This window comes from Sus scrofa, chromosome 12 (assembly GCF_000003025.6).
Source record: "Sus scrofa isolate TJ Tabasco breed Duroc chromosome 12, Sscrofa11.1, whole genome shotgun sequence".
NCBI lineage: Eukaryota > Metazoa > Chordata > Mammalia > Artiodactyla > Suidae > Sus > Sus scrofa.
In genome coordinates, this window is record NC_010454.4 from 1,157,997 (window position 1) to 1,173,089 (window position 15,093).

At 57.6% G+C, this 15,093-nt stretch overlaps 1 protein-coding gene across 8 annotated transcripts in view; it reads left to right on the forward strand.

Annotated features, from left to right (window-relative positions):
- The window catches only part of LOC110255939, a 35,822-nt gene continuing 20,781 nt past the window's right edge, over positions 53 to 15,093 (forward strand). For 7 of the 8 annotated variants that reach the window (XR_002336923.1, XR_002336924.1, XR_002336925.1 and 4 more), the window contains exons 1-6: positions 53 to 764; positions 7,685 to 7,866; positions 9,627 to 10,471; positions 10,814 to 11,034; positions 12,792 to 13,783; positions 13,963 to 14,095. Coding sequence is in view for 4 of the 8 variants with exons in the window: in XM_021066452.1 (XP_020922111.1) it covers positions 14,036 to 14,095 (60 nt within the window). In the remaining 4 variants the exon portion in view is untranslated. The remainder of the gene's footprint in view (positions 765 to 7,684; positions 7,867 to 9,626; positions 10,472 to 10,813; positions 11,035 to 12,791; positions 13,784 to 13,962; positions 14,096 to 15,093) is intronic. The other variant, XM_021066450.1, reaches the window with a different exon arrangement.

Below are 15,093 nucleotides of genomic sequence, written 5' to 3' on the forward strand. Positions count from 1 at the left end.
TCTCCTGCCACCCCTACCCCCCCCCCACGTCTCTTGCTCAGCCTCCAGTGACCTCAGGGTCACCAGACTCCGTGGATACTTGGGGGCCTCATCTTTTCTGGCCTTTCAATATCCGGCGACTTTTTTCTGGAAAGTTCTCCCATGGCTGTGGCTTCCAGGCTGGCACTCCCACTCCTCTGTGCACTGCCCTCTGCTTTCCCTTGAAGAGTCCCCAGGGTTCCACGCGGGTCTCCTGGTGTGCCCCGGCCACGTGCCCAGGGCCCCAGCGGAGCCCCAGCCCCTCAAGCCCCTCCCATCTCTCGGATGCACTTCTTCTGCCCACGCGCCTGCTGGACACCTGGTCCTAAGGTCGCCAGTCCATCACCAGACCCCGACTCTCCCTCTGGGCCACCCTTCCGCCGTCAACCACGGTCCGGCCGCCGTCACGCTGGAATGTCCTCCCTACCCGCCTGTTGGATGCTGACCTTTGTCTTTGGGGCCCTTCTCCCGGCTCTACTTCTGTTTCAGGGGACCTTGGAACCCGTCCAGGGCTCCCCCACCCTCCAGCCCCCAGAGCAGAGGGTGGTCCTGTGCCCTGAGACGCCCTCTGGCAGCTGCCGCTTAGTAACTTGACCTCCGCGTTCCTGCCCTGCTGCTGTCTGAAGGCTCAGGAGGCGGGCAGTCCTGGGGATGCCCTCGAGACCCTCATTCTTACGTGCCCACCTGAAACCCTGCCCCCACAGCTGCTTATCTGTTGTGGTTCAGGCACCGGCCAGAAGGCAAAGGTCAGAGGCAAAGGTCAGAGCGTCTGGCTCTGCTTGCACAGGTGCTGGGGGTGGGGGTAGCTTTCTGACACTGGTGCCCAGGGACCCTCGTCCTCCACCCTCCTCTCCCCTCCCCTCGCACCCTTCTTTTGTTTGTTTGTTTGTTTTTTGTCTTCTTAGGATCATGCCTGTGGCATATGGAGGTTCCCAGGCTAGGGGTCTAATCGGAGTGGTAGCCTCCGGCCTACGCCACAGCCACAGCAGTGCGGGATCTGAGCCTCGTCTGCGACCTACACCACAGCTCACAGCAACCCCAGATCCTTAACCCACTGAGCAAGGGCAGGGATCGAACCCAAAACCTCATGGTTCCCAGTCGGATTCGTTCACCACTGCGCCACGACGGAACTCCTCTCCTCGCGCCCTTCTTCCAGCTCGCCTCCCACCTCTCTAGGGCAGGGCACCCGAGTGGGCAGCACAGATCTGGGTAGGTGCCCCCTACTCTCTCCCCAAGCTTGTGACCTTGGGATCTTGCTGTGATCTTGGCCAGCTTCAGCCTGTGGGGGGGGAATGGGCCTGCTCTGGGTGGCTGGAGAAGAAGCCCCAGGTTCTCGCTGGAAGGCGGGGCAGATCTGAGCCGCTGGGAAGCTCCTCCCGGCTGTGTGATCTTCAGGGAGGCCCTTCCCTCTCTGGACCTTTGCTGAGGCTGTTCCAGCAGTTGGGGAAGCGCTAGATGGCCTGCGCTGGGCTCCAGCAGGAAGACATGGGAAGGGGTAAATATGAAATGCGGGGAGGCGGGCCCACGAAGTGTGGACATAGCGGGGAGCAGAGGGGGAGGGGGAGGAGACAGATGGGCGGGGGGGCTTCTCCCTGGGCTGGGCCGCCTCTGTGTACGTAACTGTAACTGAATTCACAAGACCTAAAAATGCCTCAGCCAGGAATGAAGGGGGCTGGGTCTTGGCACAGTGCATGAAGGCCTGGGGACTGAGGAAGGGTCCTGTCCACCACAGAGTCCCCAGGGGTCCCCGTGGGGGTGGGACGCCGGAGGTGTGCTGGCTCCCATGCTCCAGGGCAGGCCTGGGTGGGGGCTGCCCTCCGCCGCTGCGGACATGCCACCTCTGTGCCCGGTGATCTGAGAGCACAGCAGCAGAGCTCAGTGTGGCCAAGTGTTAGGAGCTGGTACTGTCCCCAGGGCCTGGTGACTGCCTGCCTGCCGGGGAGAACTGGACACCCCCTTCGGGTCCTTGGGTGGGGGGGAGGGGGGGGAGATTGTAAGTGACCAAGGCAGAAACCCAGGGCAGAGCGACCCTGGAGTTGGGAGGGGGCATCAGGGCCCAGAAAGTATGGAGCTGCAGGAAAGGAGGCAGAGGGAAGAGGCGTGTCCCCCGCCAGAGCCGCTCTTGGCATCACGAGATGTTTTCTTCCAGATCTTTCCAGTGTGCGTTAATACGTTGCCTTTGATGGTGTTTTGTATCCAGTTTGTCCCAGTGCTACTGGTACCACAAGCCCCTCCTCATCTTTTAGGGGAGCATCAGTGAGCGGTCCTCTAAGCGCCGTGGTACCTGGGCCCCTCGTAGTCTACTGCGTGGTTCTGTGGGCCTTACTCAACCATCCACGGGCTGCAGGAATCAAAAAGGAGACCAGCCCAAAGTCCTGGCAACTGGGCACCGAGCTGCATCTGGGTTCCTTGCTCGGATGTACGCGAGAGCCCAGGACCTAAGGGAAAAGAGGGCACTGCGGGAAGCAGAGCTAACGCGGGGGCCAGAAGAAAACGCCAGAAATGCTTTCATTGCAATGATCACCCTCAGACAGGAAAAGCCAAGACAGCTGGCACAGGGCGCGTTGGAAAACGGGGAACGAGAAAGAGCCCTGGGAGGGCCTGCCGTGGCACGGGGGGTTAGGAATCCCACTGCAGAGACTCGGGCTCCACCCCCCCAGCCCAGCTCAGTGGGTTAAAGGATCTGGCGTGGCTGCAGCTACAGCCGGGATTCAGTCCCTGGCTGAGGAATTTCCACAGACCGCAGATGTTGCCATAAAATTAAAAGAGAGAGAGAGAGAGCCCTTGTGAATTAAAAATATAATAACTGAAAACATAAAATTTTAATGAAAGCATGGAGTTCCCGTCGTGGCGCAGTGGTTAACGAATCCGACTAGGAGCCATGAGGTTGCGGGTTCGGTCCCTGCCCTTGCTCAGTGGGTTGACGATCCGGCGTTGCTGTGAGCTGTGGTGTAGGTTGCAGACGCGGCTCGGATCCCGAGTTGCTGTGGCTCTGGCGTAGGCCGGTGGCTACAGCTCTGATTCAACCCCTAGCCTGGGAACCTCCATATGCCGCGGGAGCGACCCAAGAAATAGCAACAACAACAACAAAAGACAAAAAAAAAAAAAAAAAATTAATGAAAGCATCAGAAGAGTGAGTTGGGTGCATCAGAAGAAAGAACAAACATCTGAGTGAAAAAGGCATTCCCGTCGTGGTGCAGCAGAAATGAATCCCACGAGGAACCATGAGGTTGCAGGTTCGATCCCTGGCCTCGCTCAGTGGGTTGAGGATCCGGTGTTGCCATGAGCTGAGGTGTAGGTTGCAGACGCGGCTCGGATCTGGCGTTGCTGTTGCTGTGGTGTAGACCGGCGGCTGCAGCTCTGATTCGACCCCTAGCCTTGGAACCTCCATATGCTTCGGGTGCGGCCCTGAAAAGACCCCCCCCCAAAAAAAAAAAAACTGAGCGAAAGAAACTAGGAAAGAAGATGAGAGACAGTGGAGGATCCGTGTGGAAGGTCTCGCATTTGAGGGACAACGTTTCCAAAGAGAGGCGCGAAGGAGGGGACGCGGGGCTCTCCTCCCAGGGTCTCTGCAGGGCAAAGGCCGCCCGGCGTCCCCACCGTGAATGCTGCGCACAAATACGACTCACCCCCCGCATTGCATCGCTGAGAAATTTCAAACTCATCAGAATAAAGAGAAGCTGTCGAAAGAGAAAAGGGTGAAGGTGCAGCTCCTGAGACAGGCACCACTCAGCGTGGCATCAGATGTGTCGCCAGCGGCGGAGCGAGCCAGGTCCCCGGGGCCGGGCTTTCTCACCGCCTGAGCTCTCTCCCGGTCCTCCATCCTCCACGTTCTTTCAGCGATGTGAGCGCAAAATAAGGACATTTCCAGACACCTGAGGACTCGGCTTACTCCCCAGGGGACCGGCTCGATCAAGAAGACATTGAGGAGTTCCCGTCGTGGCGCAGTGGTTAACGAATCCGACTAGGAACCATGAGGTTGCGGGTTCGGTCCCTGCCCTTGCTCAGTGGGTTAACGATCCGGCGTTGCCGTGAGCTGTGGTGTAGGTTGCAGACGCGGCTCGGATCCCGAGTTGCTGTGGCTCTGGCGTAGGCTGGTGGCTACAGCTCCGATTCAACCCCTAGCCTGGGAATCTCCATATGCTGCCGGAGCGGCCCAAGAAATAGCAACAACAAAAAGACAAAAAAAAAAAAGACAAAAAAAAAAAAAAAAAAAGAAGACATTGAGGCTGGGAGTTCCCTGGTGGCTCAGTGGGTTAAGGATCCCGCATTGTCACGGCTGTGGCACAGGTTTGATCTCTGGCCTGGGAACCTGCACATGCCATGGGTGTGGCCAAAAATTTGGCTTTGTAAAAATTGCGTATACATTTCGGTAGAGGTCCTTTACCAGAACCCTGCTTTGTAAATACTCTCTCCCCTTCCACGGCTTGCTCTCCTGCTTTCTTACTTGTCTTTCAGAGAGCTGAGGTCTTCGCTTTGATGGAGTCCAGCGGTCCCACTTTTCTTTCATGACTTGAGCTTTTTGTGCCTCGCCTTCTTCCTGGTCGAAGGCGGCCCAGACTTTCTCCCACGTCTTCTCATCTAGTTTTTCTGTTTTTTCGTTTGTTTCTTTGTTTTTGCTTTTGAGGGCCGCACCTGCGGCATATGGAGGTTCCCAGGCTAGGGGTCGCATCGGAGCGGTAGCCCCCAGCCTGCACCACAGCCGCAGCAATGCGGGATCCTTACTGCCCTGGGTGAGGCCAGGGATCCAACCTGCATCCTTATGGATTCTAGTTGGATTCTTAACTCCCTGAACCACAATGGGAACTTTGAGAAAGATCATGTTAACTGAATCTTCCCACTCATGAACAAAGTGCATCTCTTCATTTATTTGTTTGTTTGTTTGTTTTTCTGGCTGCACCCATGGCTTGCTGAAGTTCTCCGGCCAGGGATTGAACCTGAGCCACAATGGTGACAACTCCAGATTCTTAACCTGCTGAGCCACCAGGGAACTCCTGAGAATTTTTTTAGAAAGTCGTGAATGGGGGTTCCTTTTTGTTCATCAGGGTAAGGGCGTGACATAGCATCTATGAGGATGTGGGCTCGATCCCTAGCCTCGCTCAGTGGGTTAAGGATCTGGTGTTGCAGCAAGCTGGTCACAGATGTAGCTCAGATCCAGTGTGGCTGTGGCTGTGGCTGTGGCCAGCAGCTCCAGCTCCCATTCAACCCCTAGCCTGGGAATTTCTGTTTGTCACAGGTGTGGCCTTAAAAGGAGAAAAATTGGGAGTTCCTTTTGTGGCTCAGCGGTAACGAACCTGACGAGTATCCATGAAGATTCGGGTTCAATCCCTGGCCTCGCTCAGTGGATTAAGAATCCAGCATTGCTGTGAGCTGTGGTGTAGGCTGCAACTACAGCTCTGATTCTAGCCCTAGCCTGCGAACTTCCACATGCTGTGGGTGCAGCCCTAAAAAAAAAAAAAAAAAAAAAGGAAGAAAGAAAGAGAAAACAATTAAATTAAAATTAAAAAAATCTGGAGTTCCCATTGTGATGCAGTGGAAATGAATCCCACTAGTATCCATGAGTATGTGGGTTTGATCCCTGGCCTCCCTCAGTGGGTTGGGGATCCGGCACCGCCGTGAGCCATGGTGTCGGCCAGCAGCTGTGCCTCCGATTCAACCCCTAGCCTGGGAACCTCCATATGCCGCAGGTGCGGCCCTAAGAAAAAGCCAAAAAAAAAAAAATTAAATCGCAAATGGGTGTTGAATTGTATCAGGTGCGTTTCTTTTTATAAGGTGATCTTTCGATTTGTCTTTCCCAGTCTGTTGCCGTGGTGAGGTCCACTGATTTTCTAGTGATGTATCTTTTTTTTTTAATTTTTTAAATTTTTATTTATTTTTTTATTTTCCCACTGTACAGCAAGGGGGTCAGGTTATCCTTACATGTATACATTGCAATTACAGTTTTTCCCCCACTCTTTCTTCTGTTGCAACATGAGTATCTAGACAAAGTTCTCAATGCTATTCAGCAGGATCTCCTTGTAAATCTCTTCTAAGTTGTGTCTGATAAGCCCAAGCTCCCGATCCCTCCCTGATTTTCAGATGTACTAACTCTGCATCCCTGGGACACATGTCATGAAATATTATCCTTTTTATTTCTGGGTTAGAGTTGCTAAAATTTAGAAAAAATTGTTGGAGGAAGCTCGTGTTACAGTGTTGCGTTACTTTCAGGGGCACAGCAAAGCGATTCAGTTATGTGCACCGATGTGCTCCCGTTTCAGTAAGGAGTTTTGCATCTGTGTTCATTAAGGATGTTGGTGTGTAATTTTATTTCCTCATATAATAAAATTGTCTGGCTTTGGGATCAGGATGATACTGGCCTCACAAAATGAGCTGGGAAATAGCCCTTCCTCTTCTGTTTTCTGGAAGTCTGTGTAGAATTGGTCTTATTACTTCCTTAGGTGTTGATAGAATTCACTGGCGAGGCCTCTGGGCCTGGTGCTGGCTTTTAACCAAATGTTTCATTTCTTCAATAGACATGGTGCTTTTTTCCAGACACTGCCCCATGGCTATTGAAAATTATCGTGCCACTAGCAGGATTTAAGAGGATTTTCCTGTTGCTACACCGCTAGGTTCTGTTTCGGTTGTCGATTGTCTGCAGAGTTTGTTTGTTTGTTTTTGCTTTTTTAGAGCCGCACCCACGGCACACAGAGGTTCCCAGGCTAGGGGTTGAATCGGAGCTGTAGCCGCCGGCCTGCGCCAGAGCCACAACAACACCGGATCCGAGTTGGGTCTGCGACCTACACCACAGCTCATGGCAACGCCAGATCCTTCACCCACTGAGCGAGGCCAGGGATCGGACCCGCAACCTCATGGTTCCTAGTCAGGTTCATTTCCGCTGCGCCACACCGGGAACTCCCCTGCAGGGTTTTTTTATGCACACCTGCGGCATATGGTTGTGGGCCAGGGATTGAATCCAAGCCTCAGCTTCAGCAATGCCGATCCTTTAACCCGCTGTGCCAGGCCAGGGATCAAACGCGCACCTCTGCAGTGACCCAAGCCACTGCAGTAGGGTTCTTAACCCACTGCGCCACAGTGGGAACTCCCAGAGTATTTCCTCGAAGTCAAGCAGAAAGTGCTGGGTGGCCGCCCAGATGAAATGAGTCTTCGGGCGGGGGTGGGGCCTCCTGCTGGGGCGGCTGCAGGCCAGGCCCTCCTCTCCAGGCCTCAGCTGGGTCCACTTCTGCCAGAGACAGGGATTTAAAACACCCGCAGGGGCCCTCTCCGTCATGCAAATACGTAGCCAAGGCCTCCGGGAACCAGCTGCTGGCACCCACACTGGCACCCTCCCTGGCACCCTGGCCTGAGTGAGGCCCGAGAGGAGTCTGGGCCATTCCTCCTCCCACACCTGCTTGTCCCTTCAATCCGATAGACTGAGGCAGCTGCTCCGAGTCTGGAGACAAGCTTTTTTTTTTTCCTTTGGGGGCAGTTCTTTTTAAGGCCACACTTGCGGCATATGGAGGTTCCCAGGCTAGGGGTCCAATCCGAGCTACAGCCGCCAGCCTACGCCACAGCCACTGCAACACCGGATCCGAGCTGTGTCTGTGACCTACGCCACAGCCACTGCAACGCCGGATCCTTAACCCACTGGGCAAGACCAGGGTTCAAACCCGTGTCTTCATGGATACAGGTGGGCTCGTTAACCACTGAGCCTCGATGGGAACTGCTGAAGACAAGCTTTTGTTTGGCTGAGTCCCCAGCATGTGGAAGTTCAAACCCACACCATGGCCGTGACCTGAGCCCCTGCGGTGGCAATGCTGGATCCTTAACCTGCTGAGCCGCAAGGGAACTCCGAGACGTGCTCGAGAACATGTAAGTCCATAGTATAGGGGGGTGTGTGTGTGTGTGTGTGTCTGAGTGTGGGCACATGTGGAAGCCCCTGGGGCTGCTCCCCGCCGTCTCCAGTCCCCTGTTGGGAGCACCGAGAAGCGGGGACTCCCCAGGGCCACTAAGAGGGGCAGCCACGTCCTCGGAGATGGGCCACCTACAGGTCCAGTGCCTGGCTCCATCAGCCAGCAAATGGCTGTGACCAGAAGCCTGCTTGCCTTTCCGGGGCGGAGGCTGGCGCAGAGGTCAAGGTGCGTCTGTGATGGGGAGGCCACCCCCCGCCAGCCTCCTCCCACGTGTCCCTCCTCCTCCCTCCTGGCCTGTCTGTCCCTCCTTCTCCCCTGCTCTGGCTTTTGATTACAAAAGAAACTCCTGCAGGGGGGCTGCCAGGCTGGCCCTGCTGCCCTCTGGCCTCAGCAGCCCACCCTCCCGCCCCGGGCCAGGCTGAGCTCCGCCCCCAAGGCCATCCCCCACCACAAGCCCCCATCTGGCTAAGGCTGCCCCCCCATTAGATGGGCCTCCTCTGCCTCTTGGATGCTACGGCCACTTTCCTGAAGCCAGGGACCCCCCCCCCGCCCCGCACTCCCCTCCAGCCGCCAGCCGCAGCCCCAAGTTAAGCTGAGGCTCTGTGGCCCCTGTGTGTATGAGCCGAGCCTGGGGGCATCGGGGAGCCCAGGGCAGGGAGAGGCCTGGCCCCCCCTGACCAGCCACAGTCACCCCTAAGTCTAGCCAGCTTCTAGGCACCAGGACCAGTCCCCACAAACTGCCCCGCTCCTGAGAGCATCGGTCCCGCCAGTGTCCACCCAGCTCCTCCGCAGCTTCGGCCCTGGCCGGTTCCCACCCACACACCCTGTTTGAATTCTCCCACCCGTGGGTGGGGAGGGGGGATCCAGCCCTTTTCAGAGAAGGTAACTGAAGAACCCCAGCCTGCCCGTGGGCCCTGCCTCAACAGGTGCCTGGGAGCCCAGAGCCCGCGTTGCGCCCAGATGGAACCCGGGGCCTGGAGACCAGACCATGGGGGGCTGGGGTCCTCACTCCCATCTGACAGGCGGGAGCCCGAGGCCTGGGCACGAATGGCCACCCAGGGTTGCAGCGCCCAGAGCCGGTCCTGGGGAGGGGCCCTGGGCCCGGCTGGCCTGCAGCAGGGCTGGACTGAGGAGGGGACGGCCATCGCTCTGTCCCTGAGTGACCCCACCCTCTGGGTCCTGGCCACTGTCCCGCAGGCTGCCTCTCTCCCCGAGCCACCGCCAAGGTTGCTAGGCCTGGCCGAGTCACATTAGGTGGCACCCAGTGAGGCTCAATCAGGTCAGGCCACTTAGACGGATGGCCATGGCAGGAAGGGGCCCCGGGGCCACCCACCCTGGATGGGGCCAGACGCGGGGCAGCAGCACAGCAGGGAAGGGCAGGGAGGGGGTGCTGGGGAGGCCAGGTGGACGGGGGTCCTTGGGCAGGGAGGCGGTGGCCCAGCAGGTGGCCCTGGACCTGGGAGCTCGGGCCCCCACCTGGGCCATCGGGGTGGGACATGGAGCACAGGCTAGGTGGGCGCGGAGGAGGCAAGGCCTCCAGGCTCCTGCAAACCCAGCCAGGCCAGGCGGGGTCGGGGGTGACAGGAGGTTGGAAAAGCTGGGAGGGGGCCCACAGGGCTGGGGCCAGGATGTAGGGAGTTAAGTCTGGAAGTTTGCCGGAGTCGGACTCGCCCAGAAGCACCACCGGTTGTGGCTCATTCTCTCTCCTTCCTCCTGCAGGGCGTCCTGACAGCTTTTGGTGGCTCCCCTGCGCCCACGACGGCGGAGTCTCCTCCCCACGGTGCACAGATGGCCCCGGGGCCCTGGCTGGCCTTCCTTGACCGCCGTGCTCCCTTCTTGTGTCATCTCCCCCTCAGCCGGGCCCAGAGCCGTCCGGCCCCCTCCTCTCCTTGCTGGGTACCTCCTTCCGTGGCAGCGCTGCTGGCTTCTCTGCCGACGGCCTCGAGAGCTGGGAGTGGGCGAACCCAGGGCCAAGGAGGCTGGGCTTTGTTCCCTGTCCCCCCCTTCCACCCTCCCTGCCGGGTCGCTGGAGAGGGGACTGCGACAGCTTCTCACCTAGAGTGGACTGGCCTGGGCCCCGGGCGGGCTGGGATGCTCTAACCAAGCCTTGTCCCCAGCCCCGGAGAGACCGGGCAGCGGTCATTTTCAGGGCTGGACAGCCCCTGGCCTGAAGCCTCCAGGAGAGCTCAGGTCAGCCAGCTCAGGGCTGCCGGGAGATCCGGAGACCCCGTGACGAGCTGACTTGTGTCCCCCAGTGGGTGTGTTAAAATCCTAATCGGCACGTCGAGCTGTGCCTGCTTAGAGGGAGGGCTTTGACAGGGGTGGGCAAGGTCAAACGAGGTCATGAGTGTGGGCGTTTATCCAGGCGCCGGTGTCCTCAGAAGGGGCGATCAGGACACGCAGCCCTGAAAGAAGGGAGACCCTGACACAGGCTGCAACATGGAAGGACCTCGACGTCACATTCTGGGACAGAAACCAGCCACCAAAAATGTCACATACTAATCCAGGGAGTTCCTGTCGTGGCTCAGCGGTAACGAACCTGACCGGGATCCATGAGGATGCAGGTTCGATCCCTGGCCTCACTCGGTGGGTTAAGGGTCCTGCGTGGCTGTGGCTGTGGCGCAGGCTGGCAGCTGCAGCTCTGATTGGACCCCCAGCCTAGGAATTTCCATGCGCTGCCGGTGTGGCTCTAAAAAGACCCCCCCCCAAAAAAAAAAAAAAAAAAAAAAAAAGCAATTGGTCAATGCTGGTCACTGCTGTGGTGGGTTTGATCCCTGGCTGGGGAACTGTTGCATGCTGAAAATGGTACACTGTATTATCTGTAATTCGTTGTATTTATTATTTATTTATGTTATTGATTATATTTTATTGTATTTTACCGCAATACAAATTTTTTACGTTTTAAGATGCAGGAGTGGTGGCGCCCGTGGTACCCGTGTTTAACTCACGGCCGGGACTGCTGCCAGCACCGCTGACTCACAATGACCGTGGCGCAAGTGCGAGCGGGAGCCTGAGCGCAGCTGGGCAGGCCTGCTCCTCCCTCGGCCTCGGCGCTGCCCCAGTGCCGACTCTGCCCTGGCGACTCCCCTGTTTGGAGACAGCGGCATCAGGGAGGCTGTTTCTGGGGGTGAGTCCTTGGAGAGTCAGCAAACGGGCTGGAAGCATTGATGGTGGGGACAGGACATGCTTAAGGGTCCTGACCCTGGCCCTGACCCAGCCTGGGGCCTGGAGGGGCAGCCTGCGGGGCCCACAGTGACCAGGCCTCCAGGGGGCTGGGGAGGAGTCTGGGCCCTGGGACCTGCTGTGGGAGGTGGCCCCCAGGGTGCAGGGTGTTCCCAGAGAACTGATCACGGCTGCCCGGCGTGGCCCCTGAAGTGGCCCTGGGTGGCAGTGCAGGCAACGGTGGCCGTCCTCCAGTTCCCCTCGCTGGGGGCCTCTCTGTGTTGGGTGCTGGGAGACAGGGAGCCCCACAAAGGTCCTGGGCTTTCTAGTCACCGTCAAGGCATCTAGGAAATAAAGCCGGACCCAGGCGGCTAATGAGGAAGGACCTGGTCACTCGCAGGGCAGGAGGGGGGGCCGGAAAAGGCTCTGCGCTCTCTGCCCAGTCACCCCGCTGGCCCTTCCAGGCCTGATCGCGTCACCCTTTGAGCCCTCCTGGGTCGCCCCTGCACCCTGCCCCTGCAACCCTGGGCAGCAGCCCCTCGGTGGGCCAGGCTCTGGTGTCTGCTCCCTCTGTCCCATTAGCCCAGGGGCCCACTCTGGGTGCCCTGAGGCTGGTGGACCAGCCAGCTGGGGCCTGACATGTCCCTGGCTCCTCAAGGCTGGCCGAGTCCAGGGGCCACTGCAGGTGTGGAGGAGAGGCTGCCCTGAATCCTGTCGCCCGCTCTCTGAAGCCCCTGGTCCCTCCTGCTGGCAGACGGATTAGATGGGGTCTGGGCTCTGGCTTTTTGGAGTTTTGTACTTTCCAGACCATTCTTGTTCCTGGAAAAAGTTCCAACCAAATTTTTCTTTATCTTTCTTTTTTTGCTTTTTATATGGAGGTTCCCAGGCCAGGGGTCGAATCAGAGCTGTAGCCACTGGCCTACACCACAGCCACAGCAACTCGGGATCTGCTCACGGCAACACTAAGCGAGGCCAGGGAACGAACCCGCACCCTCACTGATACCAATCGGATTCGCTTCTGCTGTGCCACGGCGGGAACTCCTTGTTCGCCCCCCTTTCTCCCAGGAGGGCCGGCGGGCCACACCCCTCTCCATCCTGCCTGGCTGCCCACTGGCACCGCCCGCTCAGCCCCTCTGGCCGTCAGTGTCTCGAGGCTGCCACCCAGTGGCCATGTGGGGAGTGGCCAGCTTTCCCCTCGGTACCCGGCCTTCTGGGTGGACCCACCCGCCCCAGCTGCTTCTCCCACCCCTTTCCTCCCTCACCTGCTCACTCATCCATTCCTCTGTTCATTCATTCATTCGGCCAAGCACAGTGAGCTCTGCTGAGCCAGGCCTGGGCGGGCCTCAGAACTGGAGGGACACCCGCAGAGAAATCACTCTGTGTCCCCCCCCATGGAACACAGACGTGAGCACGGGATTTAAAATAGAGGGCAGGCGGCAGATGGGGTGGGAAGGGGGCTCCTTCTGTCCCAGCCTCCCTGATTCTCCCAGCCGCCCTGGCCGGGGCCTCGTTCTGGGCCAGGAAACCTGACTTCTGGGGGTGGGGGGTGCTCCGGGGGAGGGCATGAGGCCCCAGTCACCGGCCGCTCTCCCTGGGGGGCCGCCCCCCCCCAGCCCCTGCATTCTTCCCTCAGCTCCAAAGAGTGTCCATTTGTTTGGTGCGGTTTTGTTAGCAGCTTTGTTGAGACGTAATTCACACGCCATGTAATTCACTCCTTTCAAGGGTGCCGTTCGGTGGCTTCTGGTCCATTCGCGGTCATGCAACCATCATACAGTTATTTTTCACCCATTTCATCACTTCAAACGGAAACCTGCCATCTAACCACCAGCCCCCCGCCCCGAGCCAGCGCTAACGGGCTTTCTGTCTGTGAGCTGGCCTGTTCCAGGAACCCTCGGGCAGCGGAGTTACACGCGGCTTGCCCTCTGCCTCAAGCCTCAAGGTGCCTCGGGGTTGTGGCAGGTGTGAGGGCGCGATCCCTTTAAAGGCCCGGTCGCGGCCATCGCCCGGCTGGACCTCATCCTGCCCAGGCCTTGAGCCGCAGACAGGCCTGTGGGTTGCTTCCACCTTCCGGCACCTGAGTAAAGCTGTTGAGAACATGCGCGTCCAGCCTTTCCTGGGGACACGTGTTTGCGTTTCTCTCGGGAATAAACCTAGGCGAGCAATTTCTGGGTCGTGTGGCGCCTCTTGGTTTCATCGATGGGCTACCTGCCTGGGGAACACCTACCTCTGAGCAGTCACAGCCCCGCTGCAGGCCCTCGAAGAGCTCCTGACCGCATAGCCCAGGCCTTGCCTCCTGCCCTCCGCCCTCCGCCCTCCGACCTCTGCCCTCCACCCTCTGCCCTCCATCCTGGGACTGCGGCCCGAGCCCCCGCCCACCGCAGAGGTTTGGCGAAGGCCTGGGTCTCCGCCTGGAGCTCTCCCACTTTCCTCCTGCCTTTCTTCGGGCCTCAGGGCCAGGCAGGCTCCTTGGAGCTCCTTTCCTGCACGGCTCCCATGGTATTTGTGCAATTGGTTGACGGGAGCCCAGGTCTGGGGCTCCAGGAGGGCAAGCAGTCGGCTTTAAAGCCCAGAACGGAGGTTCCGAATCATTTGGCGCAAGAAGGCATTCTCCGAGCAGAAGGGGACTCGGGGCTGTTTTATTTTCTAAATGGGTCGCCGGGGACCGGGCTCCCTCTCGCCTACACGACGTGCTCCAATCTCGTCCCCCTTTTCTGGTAAGAGTACCTGAGTTTTTCTCTGGGGACTCTCTCCCCACTCTTACTGAAAGGGGGCTGGAAACTCAGGCTTGGCCGGTCAGCCCATCCTGGGCAGCTGAAGTTGATTCAGGCGGGCAGATGGCTCAGGTGGGAGCCATCAGATGTCATCCAGGTATTTGCTCTCCCCTTCTCCACAGGGGCTCCGAGCTGGCAGCACGTGGCCACAATTTGAGGAGAGGCTGCCTGGGAATGAAGCCATGACGAGGAAAGATGGACAGAAACAGGAGAAAAGGAATGAAGCACCTGGATGGAGCTGTACCTGAAACCCAGGTGAGCTGATACATTCCCTTCTGCACAAGTCAGTTCAAACTGGGTTTCTGTACCGTCCAGTCAAAAGATGCCTGATTAATGCAGGGTCTACGGCCCCAAAACAGTTTGCAGCCTTAGCCCCTTTTCCTGTCCGGTGGTTTCCTCTTAGGACAGTAATTTGCAAGAGCATTCACCATATTAGGAACTTTCCATCACATCCTTTGCAACTGGTTTCTCTGGTCGGCTGTGTACATGTTTGCGTGTGTATTCCTTTTTCTTTTTTGTCTTTTTGCCTTTTCTAGAGCCACTCCCACGGCACATGGAGGTTCCCAGGCTAGGGGTCGAATCGGAGCCGTAGCCACTGGCCTCCACCACAGCCACAGCAATGCCAGATCCGAGCTGCATCTGCGACCTGCACCACAGCTCATGGCAATGACAGATCCTTCACCCTCTGAGCGAGGCCAGGGATCGAATCCGCAACCTCATGGTTCCTAGTCGGATTCCTTAACCACTGCGCCACGACGGGAACTCCTGCGTGTGTATTTCTTTATGGAATTTTTTGCCACACCTAATTCTCTGAAGTATGCAGTCCCAGGTGTCTCTCTCTCCTATAATTTGGGGTTTAATTTTGCTTTATCTGTTAAAGCCACATGTCCTTTATCAGATTCAGATGTTGCTCTTCAGGGTTGCTGGGAGACCTTTTCACAATTACAAATGAGTATTAAATCGTATCAAGTGCTCCTTCTTCAGTTACTGAGATGACGGGGCATTTTTTTCTCATTTCACCTGTAACAGGAAATGCATTTATCAGGTTCCTGGCCTTGAAAGCCCACTGTAAGCCATGGCAATACCATCTTTGACGTACCGCCGACCTCACTCGAACAGCCTCTTGAGGCTTTCTGCGTCTATCCGGAATGAGACTAGTCTTTTAATTTTCATCTTGGAGTTGAGATCATGCTAGCTTTCTGTGGTATGCTTAAGACAGGGAGTTTTCTGCTGCATGTGCCTTTAGTAAACAT